This window comes from Dasypus novemcinctus, chromosome 6 (assembly GCF_030445035.2).
Source record: "Dasypus novemcinctus isolate mDasNov1 chromosome 6, mDasNov1.1.hap2, whole genome shotgun sequence".
Classification (NCBI taxonomy): domain Eukaryota; kingdom Metazoa; phylum Chordata; class Mammalia; order Cingulata; family Dasypodidae; genus Dasypus; species Dasypus novemcinctus.
Genome location: NC_080678.1, coordinates 61660186 through 61673859, shown reverse-complemented (window position 1 = coordinate 61673859; position 13674 = coordinate 61660186). Strand labels below are relative to the sequence as shown.

General features: G+C 34.4%; 1 protein-coding gene across 1 annotated transcript in view; it reads left to right on the top strand.

The window, feature by feature from the left end:
- The window catches only part of LOC101441123 (protocadherin-15), a 1917137-nt gene that overhangs the window by 1683000 nt on the left and 220463 nt on the right, over positions 1-13674 (top strand). The window contains exon 23 of the mRNA XM_058298874.2: positions 6302-6418. Coding sequence (XP_058154857.1) covers positions 6302-6418 — 117 coding nt within the window. The remainder of the gene's footprint in view (positions 1-6301; positions 6419-13674) is intronic.

Genomic DNA, 13674 nt, shown 5'->3' with positions numbered 1-13674 from the left:
TCAAACTTGAGGAAACAATAAAATGCAAATGGCCAGATTAAAAATCATATTTCATAAACAATAATTATTCATATTTCTATTGGTCTATCTTGTGGCTCCTGTTGTATTATCCACTAGTTTCCAGGAATCCTGGAAAGCACATTACTCTTATACACGAATAAATCCTATCCTTTACTGATTATGACATTCTCCTTTTGCTGACCAAGGCAAATGAGACCAGACTTGCTGCAGCCATACATCTCCAAAGTTGAACTGCCTCCCAGTGTGGTTATGACTGCTGATAAGTCTTTTTTATACCACTTATTGCTAGCCACAGTCACCATTTCTCAGGAGCCTCTACTGCCATAGCCAAGGGCCATCGTTGCTCTAGCTAATATCTCCATGGTGATGAGTTGGCTGCCACCACATTGGGGGCAATCTTGATGAATTGAAATCCTCAGTATATTCTCTGTACACTTTAATGCACAAAAGTCACACAATATTCCAAACAGTAATACTTTGTGTCTGAAATATCTTAGAATATGTTTCATAGAACACCAGCTCCTCGACATGATAACGGGTATCTATGATAGTTTGAATTCCATGAATCGCCCCATAAAGATTATGTTATTAAACTAATCTGTTCCTTTGGATGTGTTACTCTTTGATTTCTTTAGATTCTTTTTAGATCACTTGATTAGATTGCTTTAGATTGGACTATGTAAGTGAGGCATGACTCAGGTTGAGTCTCCATTATCTTGGTGAGTCTTATATAAAAGAAAACAGAGAGACACAGAGAAAGGTAGTTACTATTTTTGACTCTGCCATATGAGAGAAGACTCTAGGATCTCCAGCAGTCAAAGCTTAAGCATAAAGTCCATTTGAGGCTGGGCCCATGGAGTAGATCAAGGTTGAAGAGCCAAGCAATATGCCTGATAGCTCACAGCTGCATACAGGAAGAAAGCTGAGCAGCCCAGACTGAAAGAGAAGGCCAAGAAAGAGACAAGCCCTATGACTGGTGGTTTCCCACAACTGAGCTCTGGGGAGAGGGTAGATTATGGAGGGGAAGGCAGGGACTTTAGTCAAGAGCAGTGACCACCTTCACCATGTGCAAGATACCAGGATCACCAGTAGCTGACTTCGTTGAGAAAACATCTTTCATGGTCCTTTGCTTTGGACATTTCATGGCCTCAGAGCTGTAAGGTTTTACGCTAAATAAAATCCCCATTATAAAAGCCAACACATTTCTGGTATATTGCATTTGCAGCTTTTGTCAAACTATGACAATGTCTTGTAAACAATTACATAGGCAAATAAATTTGTGAAACACTGGACTTTACAAAAGAAACAGATTTCTTCATTGCAGGCCTTCATATCAGAGGTAGTGTGCTAGTTTACTTTGTGAATCCCAGGGAAAGAAAGTGTAATTTTCCACATTTCTCAAGAATATTTGGTCATGGGATATTCTTAGTTTGTGAAGCCTCTTATAGGGTCAATTTTCCACAGAACACAAATTGCAGAAACTTTCTTAGATTTTAGTGAAGATAATGGTTGATAGGATCAAATATTTACTAAGTATTTGTTTTGCATGTATGAAAAAGCCTGCTACAATACTCTAAAAAAAAACAAGCTTAAACTGTGAAAAGTATCTTAAGGAAATTTGTTTAGCATTATTCATGGTTTAGAAGCTCAACAGGTTGCCATGACAAAATACAGTAATTAGTTGATAGAATAAAAAATGTATAATATTTTTGGAGAAAGATATTTTTTAAGTTACCTGTTGAATTTTCAAATGAAAATCCTATAGAAATCATCTTACATGGAACCTTCTGATGATTTTGTCAGTTCCCTTTATCCTCCTCTCCAAATATCAGAATCTTGGCTTTAGGATCTGATATATCAAAACTGAATCATATTTATCATTTTGTAGCTGGATAACCACCATGAACAACTTAATATCTCTGAGCTCCAGTTTCCTTATTTTTGAAATAGAAATAATAATAATAACTGATATATATTTTAGGCACATTAATTGAGATGATATATTTAACATTGCCTAGCACTATGAGATAGCGGCAGAGAAAGAGTCAGCATTATGATGTCCATTTGAGAAAGTCTGAAATACAGTGACTTTCAGTTGGAACCAGCTAAAATAATTCTGACCCATAATATGTACATATTCTCCCAGTGACCATAGTGCCATGGCTTGACAAATAAATTTTTTAAATAATCAACTCCCTTATCCCCATATTAACATCCCAACATAAGGGAACCACATGAGGAATGGAATTCTCTGTTATATCCTCAGACAGGTTGTCCTCCTCTAATTTTGTCCTCTATCTTGAAGGATTATTTTGCCTGCCAGAGTGCATGAGTGAACAGGGCACTAGCTCAGGCAACTGAGGCATATCCTATATCATCACATTCTTGTATATTCTCTTTCATAATATTCAGCACACCTGAATTTTTAAATTTAATTTCTGCTTTCCATACTAATCTCTAAGCTCAGTACCAGCAAGCATCATGCCTTTCTTGAATATACCACATGCCCACCTTTAGGGTTTTGCCTGATGCACAATGGGTGCTTAAGCACCATTTTTGATATCGAGATCTATTTTGTATTCTTTGCTATTTGTAGCTAAGCAAAACTTTCATTACCCCTACAACAGGTATATACTACCCATGAGACTCTGGAATAGTTCCAAATTCAAAAATAAAAGAACAATTAAAAAAATTTTAGGCACCTAAGAAAGAAGATTCTAGTGTAGGTTTTAATGAGAAACAAAGCAAACAGTTAACAGAAGTAGAAGATATGTGTTTAAGAATACCCCATGCAAAACAGGGAAAAAACATGCTGGTCTGCTGATGTGGCCTTTTTTGACTCTTCATCAACAAGTTAAAAAGAAGGGAAAGAAGTCAGAAGAGATAAGAAGAGAAATGGGGAAATGATGAGGGGGAAAAAAAACAGCAGAAAGCTGATAATTTGAGAAACAGCAACTGGGACAGGAAACAAATAGAGGTGTCTGGTAATGGAAAGCAGAACTGGTAACTGGTAACAGGCAGACAAGAAATCAGTTTTTCTGCAAATGAAGAAGTGTATCAGCTCAATAAACTTCAAGGGGTTTTGGAGGACAGGACAACTAAACAGTTCACGTGCAAGGGAGTTCATGTGCTTGAAAATAGTACAGCAAATAACTGAAGTGATTCCACCGAGTGGATGATAATATCTGCACTTCCTAATGAAACATGCATAAGAGTTTAAGAAGATGAGGGTTGGCATTGTGCATATGTATAATATTTTCATCATTCTAAAAAATGAAGATGTTCTTATGGTATGTAATGTATACCAATAAAACTGCTTAAAAAAATGCTCTGGCTATAACTGGTTAGAGTTTTTACCTGTGATTCCCCAAAATCAATTTTTTTAAAAATAATTTCTTTCTTTTTATTTTTTTTATTTTTTGTGTCATTAATTTATAAACTCACAAGCAAGTGGTCATAATACAATTCCTTAAATCTGTTTTTTAATATTCAAAAGTAGAAATGGTTTCTATGATAATTTTAGACTTTAATTTAAAAGTAATTAAATAAAACACCTATTTTCTTCATTAGCCAACTGTACATTCAGGTGCAATTTCAAATGCTTGATTTATGAAAACTAATTGCAAATGTTACTAGTATAACAATTTTTGTTTTTGAGAAGAGCATGGCATTGCACTAGTTGAGAACACAGTGATATTCAGAATAGTCTTTTGAAACTCAAAAACTAATTTTTGTTCACACCAACAAAAAGTATAACCATAATAATAAAACTATTATGAGTCTTAAAATTGCTAAAGACAAAAGAAAATGTTTCTTTTTTTTGCCAACACTACCCTCTAGTGATCAACAGAAGGCATGCTTTTGGAGAGAGGAAGCTTATCCTTTTTTAATTTGCTGCATAATGGAAAATTTGTGCATTAGCAGATTTATGTACATTTTTCTTCAATTGTCCCTGGGGCATAAATATAATGAACTATTGATTATACTTGGCATTGTATTTCAATAAATTATCTTATCTTAAATAATGCACTGTGGAGGAACAATGTGCAACTGCTGCACATTTAACCAACAATAAAAGATTGTAACCCCAAAGTATGTATGTGGGGCCATAAAAAGAAATACTACCACAATAACTGCTTTGATTTATTCTTCATATTCTTTCATTTACCAAAAAAAAAAAGCGTGAGGGGACAATACCAATCTTTTAATGGTCTTCAGTTATTTAGAGTCTTAGTTTGTCTACTAATCAGTTTGTAAGGGTGGATTACAAAAATGTCCAATGTGCACTCAGTTAGAAAATGAATCTCGTGAATATCTTCCCATCAAAGAAAAAGAAAGGCTATTTTGATCATCAGTGTTAACATTGTATTATTATAGTTTGAAAAGCACAGATCATTTTTGTGAAAAGGGTCAAATTTTCCAAACGGTGCCTTGTAGCATAAAGGTTTTAAATTTGCCCTAGGAGACAAAAAGACAAAAGAAAAAAAATTGCTATGTGAACATACTAGACTTATATGACTTTGGGAACTCATATAAGGAAAAGTTGCAATTCTATGCTCCACATTTTCTAACCTTCAGAAGTTACAATGTATAGGTGCCATATGATTTTAATCCTTTACTCATAAGATTCTATCGTTAAATTAATTAGCACTCAAAAAGAGTGAAAGAAAACGTGCATGCCAATCTTTTGTATATTTACCCCCTGCTTTGAACCTCAAGATCAATACCCTATACTGTCCTCATTTTAAAGAATCAGTGCTTCCTACACTGTTCATTTACTTTTTCAAATTTTAAAGGTTTTATAAAGGAAGTATTCTTTATCATAGAAGAGATGGTGAATGCTATGTCAAAACAGTGGAAATGATTCATTTTTCAGTTTTGCTTGCACTTCAAGATCTCCTATTTCTTATTAGAGTCTGCAGTTTATGCATATTCACAACTACTGAAGTCAAGTTATTGTGAACATAAAAGCAAGCTCTGTTTGAGTGTAATAGAGAATTAATTATCCTGACCTCTTTGTAAAAGCAGCAGCTGCAATCAGTTTGTATTAGTGTATTTCCAATTTACATTGTACAGAAAAATTGTTGTATTGGAATAAATAGCAAATACTATGGAGAAGAATATTTTTTGTTTTGTTTTCAATAGCAAGGGAAAAGATGACCTAGAAAGGAGTAATAAATAATTAACAAATTTTGCTTTGTGCCCAAATGTGTTTGACCTAAAATACCCAAACACTGCAGGATGTAACCATTATTAAAAATAGTACACTGTAAATTTTTAAAATAGCAGTCATGCTAATAAAAACTATTTATTAAGAAAAAATTATATATGTAATTCTCCCTAAAAGATAAAATGTTTCAGAAAAATTAAAAGGTCTTCCTCTCACCTGGTTTATTATTTGATTCTGCTTAATAATAAGTAGATTAATTTAGACAAAGTCACTAGCTTATCAGTGGACAAGAGTCTTTATCTGTCAAATGGCAGTTAAGTGCATGAAAGCAAGGACATCTTCTTGAGTAACCACAGTATTCCCAGTGCCTAGCAATGGGTCATAAAAATGGTAGGTTCTTGATACATATTTGTTTAATGACTAATACTATGTGAATAACAATGCACTTTTAGCACCAAATTGTGAAAATAAAATAAGTTGCTGCATATAAACTACCTTGAAACTATGTTTAAGTATCTATAATCCTATGTGTTGTTTTTGTGGTATACCGCAGTGAAAAACATCCTTTTATCATTTTACGCTTGTAAAATGGCATCAAAAGATACTTCACAGTTTCCATTTGAGATGTTCTAATCATGGCATTATGCTAAGTACATAAAATAATCCGTTTCAATACAAACATAAAGAGCTTTTAGAAAAGCATCACCGACAGAAAATACTATTTCCTACACTGCTGTCAGAGAATGGCATCTCTTAGAGGAATTTGTTCATAGGATTTTTCAAATTTGAAAACTTTAAATCATGCTGTTAGAAGTATCTTAGAGAAAGCATTCATCATAAGCATTATTTCAGTCTCTAAAAAGTGTATTTTAGTTGGTGACAGAGGTTTACTAGAATGGAATGGCCTCCAATTGTTATCACACATTAATACTGTATGAGAACTCGGGCAATTTCCTCTGGGGTGCCAGGCTGAAGTGAGAATAATGGAACTGAGAGATGGGAGGCTGACAGTGGCAAACTGAATGTCAGATATGAATAGAGGGAGTGGTTTCATAACTGTCTCTAACCTAGTTTCAGCTGAAAAACTAAACTCTTAATTGTGTTCTACAGGATATGAATGATTATCCTCCAGTGTTTAGTAAACGCATCTACAAAGGGATGGTGGCTCCAGATGCAGTCAAGGGTACACTTATCACAACCGTTTATGCTGAAGACGCAGACCCTCCTGTAAGTAGAAGATGTTGATTAATACTATGCACTGTAGTGAGGAAAATTTTTAGCACTCATAAATGAATCAATTCCCAAGACAACAAAGGTGGTTCATGTGCGTTTCACTCTACTCGCTTGCCTATTTCAGCACCAGGTCACATTTCAAATGATAAGGGAGCCAGTGGAGCTCAGCTTTGAGTGCCTGCTTCCCATGTACAAGGTCCCAGATTCAATCCTCAGCACCTGCTAATAAAATAAAAGATAAAAATAATAAAAATTTATAAAGAGATTTAGCAAATGATGATTATCGAATCTAGGCAATTAGTGATATGCTTTCTGTTTTACTAGATTTCAAAAGTTGTTCTTTACCAATTTGTCTAGTATTAACGATAAATATATGTGAAGAGTCATCTTCATTTGTAATCATTCTCATTTGGTTTCTTTACTTAGAATGGTGTCAGTTTAATTTAATCTTGGATAGGATATTTACTTACGTATTTTCAGTTTTAGTCACATGTCTCTATTGTTAACAAATTCTAAATTCAACATAAAATACTTATGTCAAATATGCTTACTTTGTTTAGCTAAATATTAATATTGTTTTAGAATATATTTAATAGACTTTTTTATTGTATGTAATTGTGCCTTTTGGGGGATATCCCACATTAACTTTCAAGACAGATTTTAATAAAAACAATATTGTAGCAAAAGTGACATAAACTTCCTAATGATGTTTTCTTAAAATATCAAAAATAGTGTACAGAAACAGTAGTGCATAAATAAAATTGCTTTCTATAGTTTGAGTACTTTATAAATATTCTTTATTCTCATAAGACCCAAATGGTAGAAATATAAATTTATACTTTGAGTGAGTCAGCCACTGATAGATTCTAGAGAAGTATATGTAAAAGTAATAAAATGAACCAATTTAGAAAAGTGAGAAAATAGGAAAACATCTGAATCTTATTAATAATTTAGAAGTTCTGTTTTCTAATCCTAATATAAAAAGTATTTCTGTAATGCTGTAAAAGGTGACAGGCAGTAATAACATTCTTTGGCTTCAATTGTGACAAACCATATAAAGTCTGTTGTGACTATAAGGTCTTGAAAAATAATGATGCTACCATGAAAGCGGCGGCTTTTAACTCAGAAGCTCCTTTTCTTGAGTGTGTTAAAAATGTCTTTGAAACTGATTTATTGCATCTTGGGAAATGTGATAGGCAAAATTTCATAATCTTAAACATACCAATAGAGATAGGGAATGTGAAATGGTGTTTTGTCTGTCTTTTTAAGTCAACTGTCACAGATGCAAAATACTTTGAAATCAGGAAATATACTCTCAATTATATTCAACACATGCTTTGAGCAAAAACTCAACGCTGGTCATTGTGCTAACCAATTTTTGCTCTCAAGAAACTTACAATCTCACAGGAAAGACAGAACTTCAAATAGAAATTTTAACAACTATACTAAATGAATATAAACAAACTGCATTTTTAAGTATGCAGATTTCTGAAATTCATCTCACAGAATTTAAGATAATGTTGTTTAGTGACTTCAATAACTAAAGACTACATAAGTGATCCTCAGTGCATCTATGTGGGAAAAGCACAAAGCATTAGTATGGATGGCAGAATTCTTACTTCATCTTAGCACCTGTGACCTTGGTACGTGGCTTCACATTCAGGTCACATTCACTGATATGAGAGAAGCTGTCTTGAACTGTTGTCTGTTCTTTAACAAAGCTAAATTACTTATTTAAGGCACTTATCTAGAGAGATGTCTCTATTTTCACACCTTAAACTGTTTTATAGAAATTTACCAAGCTCGTATTCCACATTTTTAAAGAAGTTTTAGTTTTTCATTTCCAGAGTAGTTTTTGGCATTTATTGTTTGATGCAGACTTTCCAAGAGATGAATGTCGAGAATCCTGGAATACTGAGCATGCTTATTTGAGTGTGCTTATTTAATCAGTTACTAAGTACACATTTGATCAGACTCAGTTTTCATTCTCAAAATACTAACATTCTTTTGGTAAAACTATTATTCAGTATTGTGATTTTGAATTATTGCTGCAAATTGGGTCCCTTAAATTAACATAGTCACAATTTGGCTATACATACACCATTCCAAAATAAGAACTCAATTCCTGAAAAATTTCAGAAGATAAATACTACATAGCATACTTTTAAAAATTGTTGACATGATTTTTTACTCTTAAAATTTTACTTTGGTACCTAAAGACAGTATTTTTGGCATGAGTTTGCCAAGTGTTTTACACTCAATAATTGCTTTAAACATTCTTTCATTGATAAGAAAATAATTACAACTTCATATTCTCAGGGCTGCTGTGTCACTTCCACCACTTGGGGCTGCAAATATCTTCCTGAACACTGCATGTTTATTTAATGATCTGTATTCGAGACTAGACTGTAAGGTCCTTGAGGTCAGAAATCAAAACTTATTCTGGTTTTATTCCCACGTCTAGTACTATGCCTTGACTTATAGTCTGTTAGGAAGTATCTGCTGAATAATTGAATAATTGAATAAATTAATAAATTAGTTGTCATGTCTATGTTCTTCAGGATTGACAAAATGTGCCAAAGTCTCTAAATTTAGTTACTTAGGGTCCTGGGTAAATTTCTTAATGCTTCCAAGCCTCACACTGGCCTTCAGAGATATGTAAGAATTAAATGAGGCAACTCTGTTTAGCATAGCCTCTGTAACTTCATTAGCACTCAGTAGATACTAGGTATTATTATTTTGCAATAATTATTTTCATTTCTATGAGGCTGGGTGCATTTTTTTCAAGGCATCATGAGTCTTTGGAATGAAGTGAAAGCCACCTATCTTACACTAAAAAAATAGCAATAACAAAACCCTTTGAAGTATCAGATGGTGAAACTGGGAAAGGTCTGAAAGCCAGAGAAAGCATCATTGCTGAACATAAATTAAGAATTATAAAATGCATGATGTACAAAACTAAAGTGCTCTAAAGGAAGGAAAATTCTTCCAGGGATTTTTTTTTTCCCCACTGAATTAAAGCTGTTACGACTTTTATTTTCTGTTCTGCTTTTGTGACGGCATTGACATTATGCAGTTCACAGGAGATGAGAGTAGTGAATGATTGATCATTTGGGATATTAAAAAATGCTAACCTTTTCTTTCTGCACACCAGAGATTTCTCACTCAAAACTTTCACAAAACAAAACTGCAAGTATAATTTCCATCTGTGTAGGCTTTTTTCTTTTTGAAACTGCAGGCTATATTCATGATGCTGGAGTCCTCTTTGAGAGCAGGGTAAATACCCAAAAGAACAGTGTCCGTGATGAGCACATGGGTGTGAAACAATCAGGATAAATAAGAGCGTAAGAGAGCAAAGTATGGGGAACCCAGGAAAACTTAACCTCTTATCATTACTTTTAATGCATTTTAGGAATTTATAAGATTCTTGTTTAAATTAAGGCAGTAATAGAACATGGTTACTATTAGCATATTAACAACTTTCTTATTTGCATATATATACATGTATCTATATATAGAAAAAATATTTTGGGTGATTATAAACAAGACTAATCCCTTGGGGACATTTGGTATGGACTGAGTGCTTACATGTGCCATACATTAAATCAAACCTCCAATAACCACAGTGGATTATCCATACCCTACCATTGTATGCTGAACATAGGAGATTCTCTAGATCATGATTAGGGCTTATTAATGATGAATAAACAAATAAATCAATGTTCTCTCTGTGTCTGAGTAGGAGGAAGAAAAAAATTGACTATATTTGCTTAAAAATTTAAATTTGGGACCTATATAAATGATGCTCATGAGAATTATGGAAATGTAATTCTCAAGGACAAGGAAAGATAATACTTTTTTGTCCTTGTTATGTTGTAGAATTAAAAATATTCATATACTTAAAATTTTCCTCTAATTATGATCTGATAAGTCCCTTGAGATTTCACTGTATTGCAGGAATAAGTCCTTCATCTAAGCATCAAACCTACCCTCTAGAGACCTTCAGAAGACTTGGCTATTTGGCGACAAAACACCTTTGTAGCAATTTTTTTCTTTGAGTATAGCTGAATTGATAACAATGTGTAACTCAATTTTAAATTTGGATATGTTGAATTCTTCATTTAGATAATGAAATTTCCTTCTAAAAACAAAGTAGTCTGAGACCAGATGGTAACAAAGTAAAATATTTTGAGCATTATATTTTACCATAATTTATTCTAAAAAGCACAGAAAAATTTTCAATAAAACTCAGTGCAATTTAATTTTAAGAAAGTGAGCCAAGTTCAGGGATAAATGTATTGCCCAACTATGTTAACAGTTGGAAAACATTTTGTATTTGTTTGGCTAAGAGCTGAAATAAAAACGCAATTTATTAATGCTGCTGTTCTTTAGAAAGAAAGTTCAGGAGAGGGGATTGTGGGAAGATGGTGTAGTAGGAAGCTCAAGAATCAATCCCTCCACCAGAACAACTAATAAACTGGAGAAACTGTTGAAATCAACTATTTTGAAACTCCAGAGTCTGATAGAACACTTGTACAGCATCCGGAGCAGAGCTGGAGGAAGAGGCTGGTAAATTGCACTACATACCAGGGAATTTCACTCTCCTTGCATCCATTCCCCAGCCTTGTGGTAAGCAGCAGTGAGGTACTCAAACCAGGCCCCTGGTGCAGCCTGCCCGTGCCAGGTGGGATATAAAATCCTAGTTCCCCAAGAGCCAGGTGTGTGCAGTCTGATTGCTGATCGCTGTTTTGATTGCTACTTCAGAATGCTGGCTCTGAGGGCAGTTAAATGTTCCAACCCACCTCGGGCAAATGCAGCAGAGGAGATTTAAAGACAGTATCTTTCCTCAGAACTATGGAAAGTAGTTAAAGGGCTGCATTTACTGGGCAAGTTGCAGATCAAGAAAACTCAGCTTCAAAGAGATTGGCTTCCTTGCTGGTCCCTCCTTCGCCCCTCTCCAGGGTATTCTGGAGCAGGCGTGTGCTTCCTTTGGGAATCTCTTCTCTTCCCACCCCACCTCTACCTTCCCCACTGAATTTGACCTCCCTGCAAAAGCAGCTTGAGACAGGGAAAGTGGCCAGGGACATCGGCTTAACTGCTTTAAGTTTAGTGTTGAAACACCAGGAAGGAGAAGGTCAATTTCTTAAGGAGTAGAGGATAAACTAAAATTGCTGTCAGCAGGAGAACTCCTAAAGCCCCTAGCAAGCGCAAGCCCAGGAAGACATAGGCCCAAAAAGGACAGGGAGGACCCTATGCTTTGCATTCACCTTGGGCTGATCTATTTTTAATTAGAAATATGTATTTCTTATATCAATGTTAGAAGATACTCAGTTAACACAAGATAATAGCTAAAATAGCAATAATATCAATGGTACAAGATACTCAGTTAACACAAACAAGATAATAACTACAATAACAATAAAACTGCTTTGTTTAATCCTCAGTCCTGAAGGAATTGGGATGATGTCTTTAGGCTGAGAAGGACTTAGATATTGTGGGGCAGTGAAAGAATTATTTTGCTTGCAGTTGAATATACTCCTTGTTTTTGGGGTTGAACTGGTCCCTCACCATAGTTTTGTTATTTGTCCAGGACAAGCCCGAAACTAGAGAGTAGGAGATGACTGTACATCTGTTGCATTTCAGGGCTCAACCAGTATATGAAAAATCCAAAGACTTTAAGTCTCTGAGAAATTTACTTAACAGGTAAATTGAAAATTATAGGCTCAGATAAAATAAGTAGAAGTATCATGATTTCATAATTAGGGGATTTATAAATAAATATAATTATGTTATATTAGGCAAATAGATTCTCATATATTCCCAGATAGGACCTGCTGAGGGAGTTTTGACTTCATGAGCCCATGTGGTGGCTTGACTATGGTGTCTGGACATCCCTAGGGCCCTCAGGAGCAGTTTCCTTTGAGGCTTTGTTGGATGTGACAGTTTGTGAAGTCTGGCTGTGACCTCTGTAAGCATAACTTCCAAAATGACCTCCCAACTCAAGTTGAAATCACTTAGCTATAAAAACTCTTGATCTTCTTGATAGGAGTGCTGAGATCTGAAGGAGAGCATCAGACAAAGCAAAACCAATTTGCAAAGACTGTGAGAATGGTTTTTTACATTGATATTTTTGGTTTTGTTAGATGGTGGCACTCAAGAAAATCTGTCATATCATAGCTGGTACAACTCAAGAAATAGACAACTCAGGGACTAAACCCTAGAATTAATGTTTTAAAATATTAAAATGTACATTGTGCAGCAAAAGACTACAAGACAAAGAAACAGTGAGAGATGGCCCATCAAAGGAAGAGGATAAAAATCCCGAAAATATCAATGAACACCAGACTGTGGACATACCTAGAAGATCTTCAATAAACTCAAGAAGATGAAGAAAAATACAGAGAAAGAACTAAAGGATAACAGAAAAACAATGAATGAGCAATATGAGAATATCAATAAAGAAATTAAAAATTTAAAAAGGAACCAAAAAATCTAAGGGATTTTAAAGCCAAAATAACTGAAATGAAAAATTCCCAGGAGGCTTTCAATAGCAGGTTGGGGCTGGCAGAAAAAAGAACAGTGAATGCCTACTACTAAAAACAAACAAAAAAATCTGAAATTTGCAAGAGTTGAGGAGGATTTGGAGAAATAGGAGAACTCATTCATTTTTGATGGATATGTAAAAAGGTGCAGCTGCTCTAGAAGATAATTTGATCGTTCCTCAGAGAGTTAAGTATAGAATTACCAAATGACATGGCATTCCCACTTGTAGGTATATACCTACATACCCAAAAGAATTTCAAGCAGAGACAAACTAATATCTGCACACTGATGGTCATAATAGCATTTTTCACAATTGCCAAAATATGGAAGGAACCCAAGTGTTCATCAACCAATAAATGGATAAAAAATAGGTGGTATATACACTCAATGGAATATTATTCAGTCATAAAGAGCAATGAAGTTCTCATACATGTGACATCATGGATGAACCTTGAAGACCTCAGGTTGAATGAAATAAGCCAGACACAAAAGAACAAATATTGTATGATCTTGCTGATATGAAGTAATTAGAATAAGCAAATTCATTGAGTCAAATTCTAGAATATAGGTTACCAGTGGCTTGGGTTGGGGTAGGGAAGGGGAGTTAATGCTTAATTTGTACACAGTTTTTATTTGGGATGATGAAATTATATTGGTAATGGTTGGTGGTAATGGTAGTACAACATGGTGCACATAATTAGCATCAG